This window comes from Carettochelys insculpta, chromosome 7 (genome assembly GCF_033958435.1).
Source record: "Carettochelys insculpta isolate YL-2023 chromosome 7, ASM3395843v1, whole genome shotgun sequence".
NCBI classification, from domain to species: Eukaryota; Metazoa; Chordata; order Testudines; family Carettochelyidae; genus Carettochelys; species Carettochelys insculpta.
The window spans coordinates 19,794,793-19,819,185 of NC_134143.1; the positions used below are offsets into that span (position 1 = coordinate 19,794,793).

Sequence of the window (24,393 nt, forward strand, 5' to 3'; positions counted from 1 at the left end):
TTAGTGGTAATTATTGTTCATTAGTGAAATAAGATTTAATCAATGTTCAAAATGAAAAAAACTAGAGTCTCTAGCGTGTTGTTGATCGGAAATTCTATTCCCTTGGCAGCTAATTTAAACAGGTTCTTCCACACAGCAGAATCTCTGTGGCTGAGAGCACGTACTATAGTTAAGTTGCAAAACAGTTTTCTTTATACTCTGTATTATTTCACAAACTCATAACTTTTTGGAACATTCATGTTCAAGGCAGAAGTTGTGCATGTTTGCTCTCTGGAGAATAATCCTTCTGCAACATTTGAGGATCCCCAATGGTCCATACAGCAAAGTTTGTGACCCTCAGTTTTAAAAAACATGATGGCCATTTATAACTGATCATAGGATTGGAATGTTGTAGGAATCTACATCAAAGATGATTTAATGGGAACAGTAGAGTGAGGAAATCAAGTTTATTAAGCTGGAATTCATTCATTTTTTTTTCTATTCCTTCACCATTGCTTCTATTAAGGGCTGGCCAGTGGAGGTATTGCAAGTTATAGGTTATTTGATTCAGAAGAATTGTTTTTTCTTAATTTCACAACTAAATATTTTTCACAATCAGAAACTTTCACAACATTCTGTTTTATAGAAAATATTGGTCATACTATGTTCAGATTGATAAGGATTCAGCTGTTGAAGTGGTTACTACATTTGAACATACAAAAAAGAAGACACCCCTGAAAGGAAGTATATCCGTATCAGTGTCAATCAACTCACACTGTATTAATGTGCTAAGTATAGTATAACATATTCATATGATGTGAGTTGGCAGATGCTGATACAGATAGCCTTCCACTCAGGGAGTCCTCTTTTTTTGAAAGTTCAAATATGGTAACCCTATCTTCCATAGCACTTGAGAATGGTGGTAGTGCTGACATATTTTTAGATTTTTGCAGTGGCAGAATTACACTGAAATGGTATTGTTTGTTCCTTTAGAAGAGATCTCAGAGAGCAATGTGGTTTGTTCTTTTGCTTGATGATTCTTCACGTGTGGCAAGTTTGGAATCAGCATTTTTTCTTTGGGGACTGTAGTGCTGGAAAAAAATTTGTACTGGGACGTGCTGGAGGTTGAAACTATTTATTTGGGTTATTGTTACTTCTTTAACCTAGGGAATGCAGCAGCACCCCTAGATTCAGCGTACATGCTGTGGATATTGCTTTGATCTTTAAGTAAAACTCTTGCCCATTAGAGAGTAATGCAAGCAATCTGGGAATTCATTAACCAATGTCAAATCAGAAAATCCATTATTTTAGTGTATCCATGATTCCCTAAAGCCCCTGATGATGACAGAATAGCAGAACTTTGTTTCAGGATAAAAAGAATTAAAAAGACAAACATTTAGAAGAAACAGAATCCTGAAAGATTTGGAAATGAGTTCCTGCATTAGAATATGCCATGACTGATCTTTACAAAGGATTTATATTTCAAATGCATTTTCAGATAGGGAGGTTAACAGAGTACTACTGAATGCTAGAAATCAGATATGTCACTTAAGTAAAGACACGTGTGCATACATAAAATAAATTTATCAACGTAACACCATAGCTGGATTTTCAAAAGTGCCTAGAGGCCTTACCTGCTTAACTTCCTTTGAAATCACTGGAATTTTGACACCATACTTGCTTAGGAACTTCTGAAAATTCTACTACAGTTTGACCTTCCCTAATCCAAAACCCTTTCATCGGGCAACATCTGTAATCCAGCATGATTTTAGCTATGCAAAAGATCACTTATCATGGGTGTGACCAAGTTTCCCATGGTTTAATCTTTGTTTACAGCCATGCAGTCCTGGTTCTCACTGTTCTGTTCTGTTATTTAGCTGTAATTTATCCCTAAATGTATTCTAAGAGCCCAGTAAGCACTGGAATTATTGGTAATGTTCTAGACAATATTGACTTCTGTCATCTGGCAAATTCTCTCCTCTGGCACTGGTCAGGTCCCAAGGATGCCGGATGAGTGAGGTTCATCCTGGCCTAGATTCTTTTTTACTACCACTGGGTATTGGAGTGTGTTGTGGACAGTGGGTGCCTGGAAATGTAGTGCACAGAGGATTGCCCTGTTACCTTTTTGCACAGTCTGATTAACTAGATGGTTAGCTGTTGGTTTAATGTGAGTAACTGAAAATCTGTACTGTTCATCTTAAAACATTCTAAAGTGGCTGTGTGGTTTACATTACAGGATGCTGCAAGGGACAAACATTTATAAATAAGTATTGTATTCCGAGCAGTGGTGTTTTATCAATGCTGTTTGCTCTGTGGCACTTTACTGATCAGACCAATAGAAGCCATGGGAAAATAATGCTGTAATGGTCCCAGTAACTGGCTATAAACAATTTTGTTGTATGTGATTCTGCACTCATTTATATCCGGGCTATAAAAGTGAACCCCAAATATCTGTGCTGTCTGTGGTTAATGTTGTGTATTTATTTTGTTTTACAAGAAGGGAAAGAGTGCCTGCTGTTCTTATTAGCATTATGTACAAGCTATCCATTCTATTCCGTCTGTTCTGCACTTCAGTATAGCATTTCAGTACTATGCAGAAGAACATTAAAGCAATATGTCTAGCACCTTTTATATGTTGCTCTTTCTCTTTTTCTCTATACCAGGATAAATTGAATAATATTTTGTAGTAAAATAGAATATGTACGCACTGTAGTATGTGCTTCAGATAGCAAAAGCAAAGGTCCACTATGCCTTATACTTGCAGGGGAACTCAGCACACGTTTTTGTGGAAGTTCATTCCCAACCCTTCAATTAGCCTTTAAGAAATCTGTCTTCTGCACAGAAAAGTTTTACCCTTGTTGTTTGCCTGAGGGATTGAATTGTCATGTGTAATCCTCACTCTTGAGCATTAGGTGCTATTTTAGGTATTCTGAGCCAAAAGCATTGACAATTTTGAAAATCAGGACCAAAACCTTGAATTAAACATGGTCTTCTCTGAAGAGGAATGGTAAGGAGTAGAAGACAGATTTGATGTGTTTTTGGTAGTCCGTCCTTTGAGGAGACCAGATACAGCATTCTGCATGACTGAGAGATGATCTCTTTATGCCTAAGTGAAAGTGTATTGTTTATCCAGCCAGGAGCCAACAAAAGTGAAGCCAGACCTTCATCTACAGTTTGCCAGCCATCTAGAGATGGTAAAATTGTTACAGGTGTGGATATAGGAAAGCTATAGTGAAGAATTCAATCACTTTCATTTCAGCGAGTTTTAGATGAAGCCACATGTTCATAAATACTTGCCAGATTATGGTTTGGGATTCTGTTTAAATATTCATTAAAACATCAATAACTCTGGACAGGTACTCTTTATGTAGATGTACAAATGTAAATAAGTAAACAAATTCATATAATGAAGTAGAGAGAGTTGAAAAACAGGAAAACAATTTCATGAAAAAATTTAAGTCATTTCTATGGGATGTGAAGTGGACCCACTTTGCATTTTCTTCAATGCTTTCTGGGATGTTTGTATTGCATTTTTATGAAAATTATTTTGAAACTTTCCATGGACTGAACACTCAGTTCTGCATAAGAAAGAAAACCAAATTTGGAGTCCTTGATATGCTCTAATGAGTTTGAGTACATGTGAAGTTTAGTATGAGGGCCAGCCAAAAAATTGCAGAGAGCATTGCTTTCTAACATATTTGTTTACCATAATTTTGTCAAAATTACTAAAATCCATGAAATTAAAAATTCAGTCTATGCAAGTACAGGTTGAACCTCTCTAGTGCAGCCACAGGACCTGACTTATGCTGGATGAGGGAATTGACCTCAGAGGAGGTCAATATTGTCTAGCAATATTACCAATACTTCTGCTGCTTACTTAGCTTATAGAAGACATTTAGGGGTAAACTACAGCTCAGTAACAACACAGAACACTGACATCCAGGACAGGTGGCTGTAAGCAAACTTTATGGGTCTGTAGGAAACTGGGCCGCACCCATTAGAAGAGGTCATCTGGCTAACTAAAACCATACTGGATTATGGATGTTGCCGGAGGAGAGAGCTCATGATTAAAGAGGTTCAAACTGTATTGTCCTTCGGGTAAAATAGAGTAACATTCACACTTTTACAAATAAAAATCCTAAAGATAAGTGAACTGATGATAGATTATAAATATATTGCAGGTACAGAATTTATTCATAAATCATTTCCTGGTGATTGGTTTGTGCTTATGAATTTACTGAAGCAATAATAAACATTTCGGAGCATTCTTCTACTGAGGTTTATATCTCATAAGTGACCTCAATGAGTCAATTAATTTGGAGACATCCATTAAATTTGATGGAGGTGTCAGTCAGTTATGAGTCTCTCAATAAATTTAAATAAGATAGGTCAGAAATGACTGCAATGTCATAATACTCGACTGTAGATTCTTTGGCTCTTTGGTGTGCAGTGGCATGACAAATTGGATGAGATTTTTAATGCATTTAAACCAAAACAAGCTGCAGGTTGGAAGCAGAAAAAATGAATTTCCTAGTCAGTGAATTAATAAATCTGAATGTGTTATAGTAAAAGGATGCTGGAGTTAAAAAGGGGATGCAAAAACTAGGATGAAGACAGACACTAGGTTCATTACACAGAATGGTGCAACTTTCTAAATGTTATGATGCAGAGTTCAAAAATGTTTGATTTATTTCAAAACCCCACCTTCTGTGAAAATATTCCTACTGAGCAGATATTTGGCATCAGTTAATAGGTGACATGATAAATAAAGTGTTTCTTTAATCAGGCTATTTACCTGGTAATTTATTTCCTGTGTTACACTTGATAAGAATTTACTCTTGTTTCATTGGAACACTTCAAATTCCATGCTGCAGATAACAGGAACTTCTAGGATTATCAGTTCACACTTAATACAAAGTACATGAGCTGAGCTCAAATATGGATGATTTATCTTGCTCCAGGCAACATATGGTGACTTGTCCTGATTCTGGTTTCTCACTGGTTTTACAGAGTAAATCTATAAAATTTCAATGAAGTTCCTCTTACACTGTGAGAGAGAGCCCTGTTAGTCTGTATCTTCGAGAATAACAAGAAGTCCTGTGGCACCTTATAAACTAACAGATATTTTGGAGCATAAGCTTTCTTGAGCAAAGACCTGCTTCGTCAGATGCATGCCCATGAAAGCTTTCACTGTTATGAATGAGGCCGGAATCTATTGCACAGCTGCATTTTCTCCTGCTGTACTCTGCAAATGTAACAAAGCATCTACTGGTTTAGAAAATAGGGATCCTAGATGAACTCAACTCAGCTGTAACCACATCAGTTGGCGCATATTTCCATCTCAAAAACTGAGATGAAGAAAATGAATCCTAGAAGACAGAAAATCCTAGCACAGCAAATAACCACATGTGAAAGCTAAGTGGAAGGACGAAGCATTAGTCTTCTTACCTGTGTCCTTCAGCTGAAAAGGCCAAGATCTTCACTGAAATGGAAGGCAGAAGAGCTTGCCGTACAGATGAAAAGACAAGCTGTTCACACAGATGGAGAACTGAATATCACAGAGGAAGTTGCACCATGTTGTGTTTAAGGAGGAACACACTGAGAGGAAGGGTACTGATTCTCATGCTGAGCATAGCTGGCTATCTAAAATGTTTCCAGCATTACTTGCTGAGATTATGGGTCACATTTGGTCTAACTTCACTGAAATCAATGGAAGTACAGCATCAGAGAACTTGTCCATATGTGTTTTGTTACAAACCAGACAGAACCAATCTGTCATTTCATGGGACTTCAGGCTGTGGTCACAGATTTAAAAAACAACCTGGTCAGAATGGTTTGTTGATAAAAATAAACTGTTTGGGACAAAGATCTTGTCTCTTCCATCATCTTTACAATATTGAGATCGCTGTTAATGCTTAATTCCTTGTAGAAAGTTTTAAACCTATCATTTTATTATATAGATTGGTATGGGTTTTTTGGCTTATTTAGTAGAAAACTAAGTGATATTTCCACTTGCCATTTCTATTTGACAGTCATCATGAAAATTGTAGAATGATTGCAGCATGTATCTTGAGATCTTGAATCAATACTATAATCTTTTAGCATCATAAGTGTAACAGAGATTTGTTTTGGATTCAGTTCTCTGTCAGTTCTCTCCTTGCAAAAATGTCTCATGGAAACCTTTATTGCAAAAGCTCTCCAACAGTTTAGTCTTCCATAAACTAATAAATATACCAAAGCTTTTCATGCCTTTTCAGACCATACACGTTCTCACTGTTGTAAAATAGCTGTAAGCTTAGAAAACCATTACAAGATCTCTCTCTCTCTCTCTCACTGGTGACATTAACAACAGAAATAATTGACATATTATTGATAAACAAGAAAAATGTTATTAGACTGTTACTTTTCAGTAGCAGGCTATTTTGAGTGAATGGTTTACCCTGCATGGACTGCTTGAACCTGCAGAGCATACAGTAGGTTTTAGAGCAATCAATTACATGTTCAGTTACTGTATCACAAGCTTGAACTCTGCTTCTGTCCATCAGAGCAAACAGCTCTTTGATATTGTGCTCTACAAGAAGTAAAACATAGTTTTAAAAAAGGACACAATGTATTTAAAGGTATAAACTGGCAATGTGTGGATGTCTGCAAGAAGTAGGTTAAGTATTGTGGACCTGAGATGAGCCCCAATGATGGCACTAGAATCTTTTAACTGACCCTGATTGCTTTGGTGCATCCCCTGCTTTACTAAGTAGGTTACAACTCTTTTTAAAATTCTGGAAAATGAATGAGATCAACATCAATTTCCCACTTCAGGGACACATTTTACAATGCTGCAAAGTAGATTCTGCTTGAATGAAAATTAGCAGTTGGGAAGGATGGGAGAGCAATTAACCTGACACTTTCACAGCTGTTGGATGAAAAACAGAGTGATAGCATTCTGACAGAAAATAAGAGAGACTAGTAAATTATTTGCAACCATATGCAACTGGACAGTCAGAAAGGGAAATATTTTTAGTATTATTTAAATTTCATTTCAGAATGTTTTTTTTCCCAGCCTCCCTAAACTGTTCTAATCCACTAAAATGGCTCAACATCTGCTAATATCATTTGCAATGCCTGTCCTTCTCATTTCCTATCATCCTTTTTCTTTGTACCATGGTAGCTCTAGCAGATGTCAGCTGCTGCCTATCTGCTTTGTCCTCCATTAACTTACACTTTCACGGAGGTGTAGTGGCTTTTAAAAGAACTGTATCTTTTCAAAGTTTTAACAAAGCCAGGTCAATGGGACTCATATAAGCTATTATCTGCTACACAGACTTCTTCTGTGTGAGTTTTTTGCTCCAGAGTCTTTGGCCTTTCATAATCTAGATAGTTTTCCAGTTAGGAAGGTCCATTAAGCTGTACACATCTCAAAATAAACTAGCAATATTTGTTTGAGGCTCAGCTCGCACGTGACCCATTATACATCAAACTTTGCCACACTAAATCATGGGAGTATGCTTAAAAAGCAAGAACCACACATTTCACAAAGTCATACTATATGAAGTGTTATGTGGCACGAGCTAATTTGTCGGGGCTGGTTTGGATTATCTACTCATCGGTCAAGACTTTAGATAATGATGCGTAGAAATGTGAATTTGTTAGAATGGTTCAAAATTTGTAAAATTGAGCGAATATTTCTCATGTCATCTCTGTCCACCTAAGGCCTTCCAGATATGGGTTTTTGCCTTTTGTATATTATGTAGACAAATAATTGTTTGACTTACAAAAGCCCCACAATTTATACTGAATGGGTATCCTATAGCCTGTAACTTGAACATTTAATCTAGAAACAAACAAAACCAAGAGGCAATCCGAATGTTGTAATTGTGACTGGCCACGGCAGCCCCTTCAGCATCATATCTGGAAATTGTAGTTATTGTGATACAGGTCAGAATCCACTTGGAAACCTGCCTTTCTCCAGGGTAGTTCATCCTTCAGTTTGTTTATGTGGTTATTGTGAAGAGAAGTTTCCTTCTCTGGCACTACTTTGACACAAGGTATCTGTCCGACACTTCGGCTGTGGCCACACTACCACCTCCCATTTGTTTCTGGGAAGAAGTGGCTTTCGAAATCAAGGAGTTTGAAAGGTCCCTGGCTACGCTGGCAGCATGCATTTCAAAAGCAGCACTTTCAAAGAGCACGGGGCCACCTTTCTGCTAATGAGGTGCTGCATATTCTTGGCAGTGCCTCATTAGCATCTGCCGAAATGCCACATTACCATGCCCCCTCCAAAAGGATGAGCTAGCTAGTGTGGCCACAGCAGGAAGACATGGAAAGAGGGGTAGGCAAGTCAGTAGAAAAGCAAGTGCTTTCCCAATGGTTGCATGAAATGTTCAGTTAACATGAATGTTTTTTAACAGCAGCAACAGCAAATAATTTAGATGGAAGCCTTGACAAAGACTTTTCTCAGGCCTTATATAGCATAAGAAGAGAAACAGAATGAATATTTACTCTGTCAGGGTCTAGCAAACACTTAAGCGCATAAATAATCCTGATGACTTCACTACTCATGTGTTTAATGTTCAGCACATGCTCTGTTGCTTTAACATTTGTGAAGCTGCCTGCATTAAACTGTTGTAGTAATGCATAAAACAAAACAATATATCAAGTCACCAAAGTGCCTATTGGAATGAATTGTGTCAGCTTGTTTTAGTCATAGCTCAGGAACTCATTATAAACCAATAAAGTTCAAATGGTTGTATCAGTAGCTCATAACTTAAAGTGATCAATGTAAATAATAGTTGTGGTCAGTGTTATTAACTGTTTGAACCATCATGGGAGAATTCTTCTTTTACCTGTCTAAGGATTGTCCTTAGCAGTTGTGATTTTCATGATAGACCCAAAGTGCCAGCATATTGCGCATGAGTGTAGACTACACCTTAAGAAAGTGATTTCCTTAGTAAAAGGAAACATGAAATCAACATTTAAGATATTTAAGAAGTGATACCTTTAAGAAAAGATCTCTCAATTGTTAAAATCCCAATGATATCCCATGTTCAAGTGCTCTTGTGCTCATGGGAACATGAGGGAGGAACGACTGCTGGAGCATTGCAGTTCCACACTTCCCATCGTGAGACCTTTTTTCTATCCAGCACAGTTATGGCTGCTCCTAGCAGGCACAAGCTGGCCCATAATCTTCTTTTTCTGTAGGCCAGTCATGTCAGCCATCTAATAGTTACTCTTGATTTCTGTATGCCCTTGTCCTGTAATGTGATTCCCTTGTATGTGGAGGCCAAAGACTATTTTAAAGTAGGCATAATTCATTTTTAAATACTTTCTTTTATGCAAAATACCTATACAGTGTGTCAGCATAATATTATTAGGAGTTAATGGAGGAGCTCATATCCATGATAAGTAAATACCTAAAGAGGGTAAATGATCTGGTTATCACTTAAAAGATATGAGTCTGCATGGCCTGGTTGTGACAAAGCAAGAAATGTTTAATGATTCAAGTTTTTTTTTTAAACATCTGTAGAGCATACTGAGTTAGAGCCCAGTTTAGGTCCCAGTCCTCAAATTACTCTACATATGCAGACTCTGAGTCAACAGAAAAGGGTCTGGTATGGGAACAAAGGCTTATCCACACATAGATCCCCAATTCACCATGTCCTTAGATTCAAAGCCAAACACTTAGACTATGTGAATTGACTTCAAGAAACTCAATCTCCTTTGGTTTATCAAAAGGAAGATTGAGAAGCAACTTGATTACAGTTTCCAATACCGTCACATGGGTATTGGGTCGGGGGAACCAAACAACTCTTCAATATAGCGAGGAATTGCATAAAAACTAAGGCCTGAAAGCTGAATCCAGCTAGTCAGGAAACAGGCATACTTCATTTTCTTACATAGTGAGGATGATTAATTATTGGACCCAACTACCATGGGCACTGGAGGATTCTCTATCTCTTTGTTTTCAGATAAAGATTGGAGCTATGTCTACACTAGCACCCCCGTTCTGAAGGGGGGATGCTAATGAAACACATTGGGATATGCTAATGTGGTGCTGCAATGAATATGGAGCAATGAATATGCAGCACCTCATTAGCATAATGACAGCCATAGCACTTTGAAAGAGCTGCTTTCGATTGTGTGCGGCTCAGCTACATGGAGTCCTTTCCAAAGGACCCTGCAGACGTTGAAATCCCCTTATTCATATAACCTATTGGCTAGCCTAAACAAAAGAACTTTAGAATACTCCCTTGAACCATGGATTTACCCATAAACAAATCAATTGTTCCGCACTGAACCAATCTTGTTTCTCTACCAAAAAAAGAAAAAACCTACCTAGGCTCAAGTAAAGGGTTCTAGTACCTGGATCTAAATTCAGTTCCATTAGGACTTCATTTTCTCCTTACTGGTTGTGCAGAGGGCTCTGCTCCTCCTGCCTCTAGACTCCCAGCTACTATCACCACATGGGAACCCTAGTTGATTCAAATTTCATGGAATGATAACGTCTGAGATCTTTCTCTCTCTCTTTCTCTCACCCTATAGCCACCTGAACCTGCCTTATATGATTAATTAAGGTTTGTTATCCCTAACTTTTGTAATCAGACTTACGTTCTTACTGTGGGGGAGAGGACTTGATGACCTCTCAAGGTCCCTTCCCATTCTAATGTTCTATGACTGTATGATTCTAAGTTAGATTCCATATTGTAACTGTTTTGTTTGTTTGGGCTCCCTTGTATAATTATTATCTAGAAATAAATAACTTTCATAGTTAATCGGGTTGCTTCTTTTTCTTTTTCTCTCTTCCCCCTGTGCCCTGGGAGGTGTTGTTATTGGCTTCCTCATTCCCTCTGCAGCAACACTCTTTGTACCTAAGCTAAAGATCCCTGTAGCATCCAAGAATCTTGTGGGATTTTCTCATCAGGTGGGTTACTGGAAGAACGGTTGTGGCATGAACTTGGGAATAGGGAAGTGCTGAACCTGGGGGGTGTGCTCTGTTAGAGTGTGTGTGTGTGTGTGAACAGTGTCCAGCTCTTCTAGGGTGGGAAGAACCCAGCCATGGGGAACCTAGATCCTACAGGATAGTGCCATTGGGAAGAAACTGACAGAGGGGAGTAGCAGAATTCCATAGACCACAAGTAACACAAGCAGTGCATTGATAGAATTAACAACCCCCACTTCCAGAAGAATAACTCTAATAAATGAGCACATGCCAAAGAAATAGATAAATTTGGTAATAGTGGCTGGGGGCGGGGGAGGCTGCATTCCTTTTGTAATTTAGCAGAAGTTGCATGCACTGTTGATCAAACAAGCATGTGTTTTGTTTTGCTTTCTAATTTCTCTTCATGGATTCTTTCCCACAATGTTATACATAAGATTGACTCTTTTCTGTGGTGTGCATGTGTACTGTCTGAGATTTTTTAAAGTTATACTTCAAACATGTTGGACAGCCCTGTTCAAATGAGTCCTTAGGCATGTGCTTATCCTTAAGCCTGTGCTTATATCTCACTGACATCAGTGGGACAAAAGCATGCATTTGAGAGTTCAGAATATGGTAAGTTGCCTGTCCTGAATAGGGATGTTATTTTGAATAGGAACTATGTGAAGTGTCATGGCTCTAAACTGACTGGCTGATTACTGTACCCTGTATTACTTCATATCACTTCTGTACGGCTGGGGCAGGAGGAGAACTCTCATGGGCAGTGGTGGGGGGACAACAAAAAAAAACCAGAAGCAAAAAGACATAAATAAGAAGAAAAATGGGGATTTTGGACTGTCTTTCAGAACACAGATAAAATCAGAACATGGATTAAGATGCCTTTTTAATCTCCTCTGTGTCAGATAGTAAATTTTTTTGATCTTCACAAGTGCATGTAAAGCAAAGGAACTTCAGTAAGGTTTGTGCTGCAGCTGCTGGTAGTACTATATGGTCTGTGCTGTAGATGACTCACCATATTTGCCCACAGAAATTGACTTGGCAGCTTGCTCTCTGTAGTCATGGTCAAATACTTTCGGCAGCACTCAAGATAATTCCGAAAGCGAGCAAGTGTAGATGCCACACAACCCACGCTTTCAAAAGAGCGGGTCCACCAGGGACATGATCAGCTGGCAGGTGGCGGAGCCGCTCCCCGCACAAGCGGCGGCACCGCTCCCCTCACAAGCAGAGCTCTATGCTCCAGTGTCTGGCTGCATTTCAGGATGCAGGTTCCCAGAAGCCCTCAAGCAGGAAGCTGTGTGTGTGCAGGCAGCAGAGAGCCCACACTGCTGCCCAGCCATCCAGCAAGGGCAACGCTCCAACCTGCCTACTGGCTTCCCTGGCACCATGGCCAGTGTCCTTCACCCCTGCCCACCCCAGGGGTCCCCCAAGGACACCAGGGAGCCCTCCCAGGAGGAGAGCCAGCCCCCAAGCACTGGGCCCCCTCCTGGACCAACGCCGAGCTGCAGGGCCTCCTCGTCCTCTGGGCAGATGAGGAGGTCCTGCAGCAGACAGGGGTGCAGCTCCGAAATGCACCCACGTTCAAGTGCCTCACCAAGGGCCTTACTGGCCGGGGTCACCCCACCTGGACCCCGGACCAGGTGAGGTCCAAAGTGAAGGAGCTCCGGCAGGCCTACTGTCAGGCTAGGGACACAGCCAGGCAGTCAGGGGCAGTGCCCACCAGCTGCCCCTACTTTAAAGATCTCAACCACCTCCTTGGGCCCTGGCCATATTCCTCGACACAGCAGACCCGCCAACAGAGCTGGAGCAGGAGGAGATAGGAACCGAGGGGGAGGACCGCCCCAGACCTCCAGCCACCCACAGGCTACCACCGCAGAACCTGGCCAGCAGTGATGATGTAAAAGGCTGGGTCTACACTTGCCCCCAACTTTGAAGGGGACATGTTAATCAGGGCAACAAGAGATTACTAATGAAGTGCTGCTGTGAATAGTCCCTTTACTCTTCAAAATATTGAAATTAACATACTGATTAAAATATCAAAATTTTAATATTTTGAGGAGTAAAGGGACTTTGAAGAAGTGTGGGCACTTCAAAGTGTGCGCCGCTACACGCCTGACGGCACTTGGAAGTTGCTGTGGAGAAGAATTAGCCTAATGAATGCTGCATAGTGGGTCAGATAAAAGGGAATGTGTGTCATGTAGTATCTCTTACATAACTAATGTATCACAGAACACTTTTGAACAGAGGTTTTTAGAAATACTAAGAATGCAGTGATTGTGTACCTAATCCAAAATTTGGTGAAGTCAATCAAAAGAGTCCCTTTAACTTCAGTGGTATTTGGATTAGACTGTAAATAGGTAAACAAAACAGTCACAGTATGGTCAGCAATAACACAAGCAGGAATTGAAGCACATCTGTATGAGTTAGTAACTGTTTTTTTCACTGCGTGTTGCATATATCACCGTAACAGCAGAGCTGAGCAACACAGGAAGTAGTGGAAGTTGTAGCTTCAGCTGAGCCTTTGTATACAGAGTTTTCAGATGGGTAAAATTAAATCTCAATTGACACAGAGTTAAAACTGATATTGCAAGCAGGTTTCTCTAATGTAATGTAATGTGTTGATCCTGGCCAGAAAAAGGAGAGAGAAATTTTTTAAAAGGAAGATTTTCAAAGACACAAAGGGTAGCAGGGTATATAACTTCCTTTGCCTTTGTGGCTGTTGGGCACTGAACTGCCATTTGTGCCTTTGAACATTTCTCCTAGAGGATTAGGATTAGGAAAATGGCAGAGATATAAAAGGCAGTTGCATGGTCAAATAAAAAATAGCACAAAAATAAAATAAAAATGAAAGTGGTAGGATGGAAGAGAGAGGACAAGAAGGAAAAAAGATGCTGAGCGACAGCCAAAAAAAAAAGGAAAGGATGGATTCAAGGAGAGGAAAGGTCTCATTGACTCACAATTTTGGTGAAATTTTGTAAAGTGGGGAGTAGAGCATGATCATCTGCCGGCTCTCAGGCTCATCCATTTTATTAAAAATGTTGTAATATAGTACTGTTTTTATGTATTTGTTTTCTCATTTATATACTGATTATTAAAGTTTTTACACTCTACATACTTATTTTCTTACCCATGTTCCAAAAAGATATTGTTTCATATGAACATAACATAAATTTTTGTCAGTTTGGATTGCATTAGACAGGTTGGGTGCGGGGGGGCTGCTAATTGCAGGGAAGAAAAGTGGAGGTGGAAGTAAAATATTTATTCACCCCTTTTTAGATATCAGGTTTCTGGGGTCAATCTATCAGCTCAGTTTCAGCCTCATTCAGAACATTGTGCATCAGCTGAAAGAAACTCTGTAGCTATTGGTACTAGTTTGTCTCCATCAATTTTCTCCTTTTCACAGGCATCAGGCAACCCTGTTAGGATGATAGTTGGGCTTTTTCCTTCAGATTATTTTGTAACTCACCTTAGCTACGTCTACACGTGAATGCTACATCGAAATAGCTTATTTCGATGTAGCAACTGAATAATGTCTACACGTCCTCCAGGGCTGGTGCTGTTGACGTTCAACGTCAACGTTAGGCAGCACTACATCGAAGTAGGCGCTGCAGGGGAGCGTCTACACACCAAAGTGGCCCACATCGAAATAAGGGTGCCAGGAACAGCTGCAGACAGGGTCACAGGGCGGACTCAACAGCAAGCCACTCCCTTAAAGGGCCCCTCCCAGACACACTTGCACTAAACAGCACAAGATCCACAGAGCCGACAACTGGTTGCAGACCCTGTGCATGCAGCATGGATCCCCAGCTGCAGCAGCAGCAGCAGCCAGAAGCCCTGGGCTAAGGGCTGCTGCACACGGTGACCATAGAGCCCCGCAGGGGCTGGAGAGAGCGTCTCTCAACCCCTCAGCTGATGGCCGCCATGGCAGACCCCGCTATTTTGATGTTGCGGGACGCGGATCGGCTAAACGTGCCCTAGTTCGACGTTCAACGTCGAAGTAGGGCGCTGTTCCCATCTCCTCATGAGGATAGCAACTTCGAAGTCTCACCGCCTTATGTCGATTTCAACTTCAAAATAGCGTTCGCCACGTGTAGACGTGGCGGGCGCTATTTCGAAGTTGGCGCGGCTACTTCGAAGTAGCCGGTACGTGTAGACGCAGCTCTTATGTTTAAGCAAATCAAAAGTAAGGCCCACATTGTGTGGAGAAGATCTCTCTCTTTCTGCCTCTCACTCACTCAGATATACATGGGAAAATTCTCTCTCTCTCTCTCTCTCTCTCTCTCTCTCTCTCTCACACACACACACACACACACACACACACACACACACACACACACACACACACACACACACACAGAGTCACCTAAACATAATCTTACTGTTACAGTTGCAGAAAGTTTTTTAATGAGTTGAAACATAAGTATGGGTATTGGCAGGAGTTGTTTTGGTACATGGAATCTGCAAATGTTATCTTTGCATTTTTCCGTTGAGGAAAAGAAGAAAATAACACAAGCCTGATGGGACTGAGATAATGAATTTCTCTGATAAGTGAATGACATTATGGCTCTTAGCTAAAATGGAATGTCATAAAATGTATAAGCCTGATAATGAAATCATATTGTCTTGGAGGTGGACTGTCAATACATGAAAACTCCTATCAGTAATATCAGTCCTTTCTATGTAAAGAATGAGTTATCCCTTGATCCCATTAACTGTCTATGAAGCTATTTCAGATCTTCGATTTCATGAATTTATTTCATTGAAACTGCCTAATTAAGGCGTATAGTGGTAGTTACATTTTAGTGCCAATTATGCCGAACACAATTTGTCAACTTGCCCTGAGACTAAAGGAAATGATTAGTTTATTAAAAAAAAAAATTAAAATTAATATAGCTTCAGAATTACAACTTTGATCTTTAAAAAAGGGTAAATCAAAATATCATGTTACAATACATAGCTGCTCTTGCCATGGTGGGGACTGTCAGCATTTCTGCTCCTAACCTGCTTATATTTTCAGAGACACAGTAGAACCTCAGAGTTACAAACATCTCAGGAATGGAGGTTGTTGACAACTCTGAAATGTTGGGAATTCTGAGCAAAACATTATGTCTGTTCTTTCAAAAGTTTATAGTTGAATATTGTCTTGATGCAGTTTTGAAACTTTACTACATTGAAGAAAAAATGCTGCTTTCCCTTTATTTTGTAGTAATTTACCTTTATCACACTGCTATACTGCATTGGGTTTATTTGTTTTGGGGATGAGGCTTTTTAGTCACTCCTTCTGCCTAATTATGTACTTTCATTACAAATGAGGCTTGTGGCCGACTGGTCTAGTGTTCATAACTCTGAGGTTCTACTGCATATTAAATTTGCCTCTTTATTTCTCCCCTTTTTAAATGTAGAAATAAAAGGAGAAATTGTTTAGGTGATGTGTTGGATAGCAATAATTTAGTACTGAAGTACTTGGTGGTACATCCATGCCCAGAATGCCATTTTGCAGCTCAAGAGTCTATACCTGAAATAGCTAGAATGCTAAAGGATTAAAAGAAAGTGTACATCTTTGCATTATTTTCCATGATAGCGACTTTTCACATATTTAACACATAGTTCTGTTTAGTATGACATGTAAAGACTTAATTCTAGTGCAAACAGAAATGTTGTGAAATCCTGCACTCAAAAATGAAGGCCTTCAAAAGTGGAGGTAAAAAGGTAAAACATCCATCTTTTCTTTTTCTGTGTTCTGCATGTACACAGCATGCTCTCTTTGCCATGCTAGGTAGAGGCTCCTCTATCTAGTAATATGTTCTCATAAATATTATGAAGTATTGGTTGTCAAACATAATGTACCAGGACATTATCATGATACAATGATAATATCCCATGGACCCAATCTATTTTGTCAAACAAATTCAGGTTCAGATTATGACATATACTCAATGGCCCAAAATGAGGGTAATATAGACCCTCGAGATTCCCGAGGAGCATGTGGAGATTATTGTTCCATAAGAAGGACAGTACCACCTGCAGAGTGCCAACATTAAGCTGAGAGTGTTTAGGGGTTAGAATATTACCATATTCTCTCGCCTGTGCTTAGGGGAACAATGGGGACAGGGGCAATGCACAAGGGGTGACACGCCCCCCCAGCATCTGTGACCACCAATCACTGTCAACACCACTCCATAGCTCATGCTGCTCCAAGGCTGCCCCACTCCAGGCGAAGGGTAGGACTGCCCCTGCACCCAAAGGAAGCGGAGTGATAATTCCAAAGGAAGGGGCTGGTAGGAGTAGAGCAGGGACAAGCTGGGCATGGGCAGTGAGGGGTGGGGCCTGGGCACATGGTTGGTGCCACCCCACTGGAACACTCCTCACCAGTCACCCCGGTAGGAATGACCAGAGCAAGCCCTTGTCCATCCCAGCAGAAGCATGCTCTGTGGAACTCCCGTGCACTCTCCTGAGCACAAGGGCTGCATTTGTCTATAGAGTCTATAGAGATGAAGAAACAAGCTGCCTGCATCATATCACCCTCCCTTCACAGCCATAAAAGGGTCAGAGAAAATCAACCTTCAACTGGTGAATACAATCTAGATTTTCTTAAGGCTAGCTGCTGTGCCATGCTGCCTCTCCTATTCAGGATCGCAGTTCTCAGGAGTGAAGATAGAATGAGCACTGAATTTCTGGGCATTTGTGTGACGCAAGACTAAAGCACAGAATTATTTTGACGTAGTGTGCTTTGACATTTATGTAAAACAAAACACTAAGAAAGCAAATGTGTGTTAGACATACCAATGAGAAGCTATAGGGCTTTTAATTTTGTTGAAACATTATCTTAAAGTGTTCATTTATCTTCAGCAAATCCCACCATATCTGTTTAGGATTGGAGAGTGAAGGATAATGGATTACATAAATTTGAATATGTCTAAGAGATATTACAGTATGAATATAAATGTAAATATTTATTTAAAGACCAAATATCAAGTAAATACAACCTAACACATTTTATTTAAAATTAATAAATAAAATATTTTTATTTTTCAGTTCTCTTATTTTATTAGTTAGTTGTGCTATTGGATCATTGTAGGCTGGTTTGATTGTGTTTTGATCTCCATTGAAATAGGAAGTCAAAAGGGAATAATTTGATGACCTATTGTTTCTCTATAATTTTATCAGCTTATATGCACAGTGTAGTTCTCCATAGTTGTTTTGTGGAATGTTTTCCAAATATATTCCAGTAAGATCCCAAACATGCAAGAGAGTAAAAGCATCTCACAGTTACTGGCAGCAATGTCCATGTTGGTTTAATTACTTACCATCAGTGCACAGTCCATTGTAATTAAATAAGTCACAATACATCTATTTTTGTTCCAGTCACACAGTTAGTATCATGTACAGTGTTCTTTAAAACCTTGCAACAGTATTCTTCTTTTTCATTACAATTCACTGTTATATGAAGGCATAATTTATTTCATTTATACAACAGAAATAATATTTTTGTAAGTGACAGTACTGAGAAAAGTCAGTTCTCAGGTCTGCAAAGACTTATGCATGTGTTCCATTTGCAAGCACTTAGTAGCCTAAATGAAATCAGTGAGCATACTCACAGAGCGAAAATTTAAGTCCCTGTGTAAGTTGTGAGCCGAATCTTTAAGAGAAGGTATAATGTAGCAGAAGTGATTCAGGAACATCTTATATGCACTTTGTTAATTATCAGGATGTAATGTGACTATCTGGCATGCTAGTGAGTGTTGGCAGAGTTACTTTTATGGATCACGGGTAATTATTTTGTGTTCAACAGCAATAATAACATAAGGGATACGTTTAGAAGAAGTGAGAAGTTTAAAGTCAGTCTGAGTGAAATGAAGTGAGTGAAAGTGATGGGCGAGACATGCATTTTTTTCTGGAAATTAAAGGGAGAAAGAGTAGATAACATAAACACGGAGAAATTGATTCAGTGTTGCATACGACGAGCAGAATTTGGTCTGAAGGACCCAAAATGTCTATTGTTTTCCATCATTTAGTCTGGTTCTTACATTTTACAAATTTCTTTCTTCCGTACTTTTCATTCAACAAAATGCTCTGAATTACAATGCTTTCCTGTTTTTTTTTCTCTTCCTTACAAGGGTGTATTTTCTTGTGTATTTGAATTCTAAACAGAATTTTTATTCTAACGCAATTGATATTGGTTGATATATTCATTTATGGCTTAGGAATCTTTTCATATTTGCTAATTAGATGGTGTGGCAACTATCTAGAATCTTTATTTTAAGATTGTAATTATGGTGGTTGATTTAATAAGATGTATAAATATGCAAATACTGAAGCTGTGTCTACACGGTCCCTCCCTCTCAGAAGAGGAATGCAAATGCGGCCAATTGGAAATGCAAATATTTAAATATCTCATGCCTCCTTTGTATATTCCCACATGATCTGGCTTCAGGGAAGAGCCATTTCTGGAAGCCAAAACAGCCATGTGGACGGGGTTGCTTTGAAAGGGGGGGTTCTATGAACCTGTTCTCATTTAAGAAACTGAATGTTTTCAGTTCATTCACTCTCTCAGCTTCAGCCTGTTTCTTTTCTTTGGGAGTGGAATTGTACTATGCATTATTCAGTCATAATACATGGAACAGATTGAAGTAGGAATTTGGTGGTTTCTTATGGCACCCTATTTAATACTGAGCCAGGACAAATTATGGCTATGGATGACGATGCTGTGGATGATGATGAGGTTCAATCAAGACAACAATAAGAAGGACCTCAAGGTTGGCAAAGAAATGAAGACAAAACTTATAAAAAGGTCTCAGACAGACAGCTGTGTTAGTCTGTATCCATAAAAACAATGATGAGTCTGAACTGGAATGGAAATAGCCCGGACTGTCAGTAAAGGATTTAAAAGTAGCCATCCTTCTACAAAAACAAACAAAAAGCACCTTCAAAACTCAATTACAAAGGGAAACAGCTTAACGGGAGCTTGTCTGCAAATTTAACATGATACATTTAGGCCTCGGTAAGGGTCTAAATTGGTTAAAATTCTACAGAGGCAACTTGCCATGGATGGACATCCATATCTCCCCATCAAATATATTAAAACCTCGCAGTCACCCTGAATGATCACCCAAATTTACAATGGACAGTACCTTCTTTCTTTTGCAGTAATTTTCTCACGTATATACTTGCCTTTGTATTTGCACTCCAGTTCATGTGATGAAGTGGGTTTTACCCAGGGTTTATGCCCTAATAAATTTGTTAAGTCTCTAAGCTGGTAAAGGTGCATGACAGAGAATCAAATATTATTTAACCAAATACTTTAAGCCTTCAGAAAAATGAGTTGAAGTATGTTAACAAAGATTCAATGAATCTACCACAAAGTGGATAAGAAAATGTGTTCAAACTAACAAGCAATTCTTTAAATGCATACTATGCAAAGCAAACAGCAACAAAAACATTGATCAGTATAAGAGCTAATGGCAGGGATAAGGTTTACTATGCAAACATCTTAAACATTAAGAACTATCTTCACTTAATTATTTCAGCAAAGTAATACTGTTTGTTTCTGAAATGCCTTTTTCCTTAGTGTTATACAAAGCCTTTGGCAAGAATTCAGAGCAGCTAATACTGTATACTACAGCCAGATGAAACGCACCCTTTCTTGTCTTAGGCAACTCTACCAGAACTGAAACCTGCTCAAAAGCAGTAAGGCTGGGAGTTATTAAACTGAAAATTTACCATTCACAATAGCCCAAATCTTACAGTATGATTCATCTGGTTATAAAGGTGTGCCTTCATGCTATCAATTTGCTAGATTAGACTTAAATATGCAAGAGTGAGAATAAAAGAGAATGCTGCTTCAGTGTTCATGTATTTTTGCACCAGGAAAACACACAGTTTGGCACGGCAACATCTAATGCAGATTTTATCCAAGCCTGTTTAGAAATGGATCTAAAGATAAAAAATCTGATGAGAACAGCATTGAGTGCAACTTACCAGAGATTTTCTGCTCCAGATCTGATGAAGTGTGTCTTACCCACGAAAGCATGTTACCTCATAAATAAAGTTATTCGTCTTTAAGGTGCTACAGGATGGCTTGTTTTTGTTGTTGATGTTGTTGTTGTTTCTGTTTGTCGGTCATTGTCCTATGAAAATTTTAAAAAACTTTCTTGAAAATATATTAAATATAGCACTGGTTTCTATTTTGCAAGTGTTAAAAGAGCTATATTGGAAAGTGCATTGAAAATCTTATCAAAACAGTCACTGACGTGTTTCATTTACCAAAAGTTATGCTGCCTGTAAAGGAAACATTTCTATAACTACATGCATAATGTTTTCATAACAAATGTGATTAAATTGTTTTGAAAAAGGATTTAAAAAGACAGCCAGTTTAAAAATGTTATTTTTGCTTTAGAAAGATTTCCTTTTTTGATTAAAAAAACACACTACCACCTTCCTTTATGATAAAAAATGTCAAGGAGATGTATTTCAGACATAAGCAATTTCACTACCTTGTATTTGTCACTGCTCTGTTCTCCCTAATTCCCATCAGAAAACACATTTTGGCATTTAGATATTTCCCAATCTGCATATTTTCCAGCAGTCTCGTGCCCTTATCTTGTTTTCTAGTATGTTAAGGGACAATGATATGAACCAAGCTACTTATCACCTTGTCAGCTAGGAGGAGGAGGAAAGCAAAGGAGGGGAGCCCTGATTTTTAAGGAGCTATTGATCAAACTCAGTACACGTTCCTCCAGTTGTATATTAACCAGCTGATGTTTGCACATATGGGTGTTGCAGGGAAGGATGGAGTGGGGGGGGGTCTATTTTTTTTTAAATTTCCATTCAGTTTCTGCTTTCAGTTTTATGAGAAAACAGTGAAGGTTATCAAGTAAATTTCTTTTAAAAGCGTCCATGTATCACAGCCATCTTTGGATTTCATACGACTCTATTGATTTTTTATTTAATAGCACTGTGAATCGTTCAGTGCTTGTTTTATGTTATTTGTAAGTTTGGGATCCACGGTGTGACCTAGCGAGCAAGAAATTCAGGCACCACTTAGTCTAAAGAAAAATTAACTTCATTTTTGGTTTAGGAAAATGCTGGAATTCTAGTGAGCCTGCTAAAACTTAACAAGCTTTGCTCAGTCCCAGCTATTATCCTTAGGCCCAATTCTTTAACCACTGAGATATCCAGAATAATTCTGACAAGACTGGAAATTACCACTTAGGCCAAGGATAAAATTAAACATACATGGCCTTTTTAGTTATGTGTTTTGCAGTCTTTGGAAACAATTAGCAAGAAATGTTATGAGAGGCCCTCTTCCTGTAACCTCTTAACTGTTTGCTAATCCACAGCATCAGAGGAGCATCAAAACTGTTGTGTGTTTAACTGAACCAAGCCTCCAAAGTATCACATATTTGTCTGTTATTTGTCAAAATAATACAATTTTGACCACCATTTTTTCACAAATCGTAATTATCAATTTTCCTGTCCACAGAGAGTGAAGAGGTGTACCAGCGCCAGGTGCTGTCTATTTCCTGTATCGTCTTTGGCATAGTTGTAGTGGGGATGCTGAGTGCTGCGTTCTACTTCAAAACAAAGTAAGAGCCTTCATCTAGTATGTTAGTTGTCTGGTCTGTCCTATTTTCATGGCTTTCCAGCATGTTATACACTGATAATGTCTCTGAAGGAAATCTGAATTGACTTTTTCTCCATGGTGTTCTCAGAAGGCCTGAGTCTACACACAAAATTAGGCTTTACAAGTACTACATGTTCTTTTCTCTCATATCAGCAAAGGACAGACTCTCTCTTGAAGTAGCAGAACATGCTCTCTTTCTTGAATTTCACTGGCGTCTCTCAGTAGTAAGATGTTTGTAGGTGTATTCTGATTTCACTGACACCAGTGGAAATCCAGCGCAATATTATAGTGTAACAAATGTTTTGTCCTTTTGGATAAAAAAAAAAAAGGTTAATCACATTGTCTCCTTTTGTGCTTCTTCTCCCCTCCCTTCACTCCCCTTCTCTTTCTGTCAGCTGGAAACAAGAAACATAATTAGCAGACAAAGAGCTACATCTTCACAGCCAACCAAGTGTTGATAGAGGTCTAGCATTCTATGGACAATAATTTGTTGATCTAACCAAATAACATAGCAACAAACAAGAAATAAATGAAAGAAACCTATATTATGTCCATCCCTTGCAATAAAACATTTTCCAAACAGCTATAGCCTCTTGCCATTGTTTATTTTTTCTCTCTTCCCTACTTACCATTATCTTTTAATAAGTTTAATGTTACAAAAATGTTACAAAAATCTTAATTGTTTGTTGAGTTGTGTGTCTAATTGAAGTTGTTACCGACACAGAGCTCATACCTTGATGTTTATCCAAACCTCCTGTGTTGCAAAACTCAGTGGGAAATCTCATCAGAGCTGCTTCTTTTGTGAAACACTGTAATTTCTGTTTTCAGATGAAATCAGAAAGTGCACAGGCATTTTATAAAAACTGGGAAAAACAATAGTAAAGATTAATAATTATTTTTTCAAACCTCAAGAGAACTTTGGTTTGAGTTTCACATGAAGACTGAGGTTGGTTCCCATTTCACTGAAGCCAATGCAGCCTAATTTTGCTATCTTAGTTTTTCCAAAGCACTTCTTGAACCCCGAGTCTGAATGTAGAGTTGGTTAGGTGATTACAGTGTGAGAAGATATAGAGCTTTTCTTTCCCTTCTTCTCTTTCCATGTAGAACTTCTTCCTAGTTAAAATTGTGAGTGCAGCATTGAACCCTACAATCGAAAGCAAGATTTAGCTCTTATCTCCTATCTGTAACAAGTTGCAGTCCCTACAAGATGGGAGTGCAAATTCAACTCTGTCATGGAATGAATGCTGAGAGAAAGAGGAATTAAATGAGGAGTTGGAAGGGCATAACTGAAGCTAATGGGAACAAGGAGAGAAACACACCACTCTCCTAAAAAACAAAACATAGCACCAAAATAGTTGCTTATCTATATGTCTCCCTTAGCACGTCTGCATGGTGACAAATAACAGAGAAGTAGCCATGTTAGTATTTGCAAAAACAACAAGAAGTCATGTGGCACCTGATAGACTAACAGATATTTTTGAGCATAAGCTTTTGTGGGCAAGACCCATGTCTTCATTCCAATGCATCTGACAAAGTGTGCCTTTGCCACAAGAGCTTATGCTCAAAAATATCTGTTAGACTATGAGGTACCACAGGACTCCTCATGGTTTTTGCACCTCTGTGGAAGGATGGTGGGAATCTAGATCAAATCAGCACTTCCTTGCATTGCAGTTTGTCGAGAAGAGTGGTGGTTGTGACTTATTTGCAAGTGCTGTCCTTGCTACAATTTGTCCACAGATTTGTGAATCTAAATCATGGTTCAGGAGATTGGGAAGGGCTGAAGCTGGGTTGGAGAAGGAACAGGTGTCTGTGCCAGCATCTGGGAGCTGAAGGTTGGAGAGATATGAGGGTGACAGAAGGGTAT

The 24,393-nt window shown here is 39.0% G+C and overlaps 1 protein-coding gene and 1 long non-coding RNA gene across 12 annotated transcripts in view; one reads left to right on the top strand and one right to left on the bottom strand.

The window, feature by feature from the left end:
• Positions 1-21,076, bottom strand: part of LOC142015938 (uncharacterized) — a 62,115-nt gene extending 41,039 nt beyond the window's left edge. The window contains exon 1 of the long non-coding RNA XR_012646246.1: positions 20,885-21,076. This is a non-coding gene — a long non-coding RNA (uncharacterized LOC142015938). The remainder of the gene's footprint in view (positions 1-20,884) is intronic.
• The window catches only part of NRG3 (neuregulin 3), a 1,029,780-nt gene that overhangs the window by 961,993 nt on the left and 43,394 nt on the right, over positions 1-24,393 (top strand). For all 11 annotated transcript variants that reach the window (XM_075000092.1, XM_075000093.1, XM_075000083.1 and 8 more), the window contains one exon: positions 22,389-22,491. In XM_075000092.1, coding sequence (XP_074856193.1) covers positions 22,389-22,491 — 103 coding nt within the window. The remainder of the gene's footprint in view (positions 1-22,388; positions 22,492-24,393) is intronic.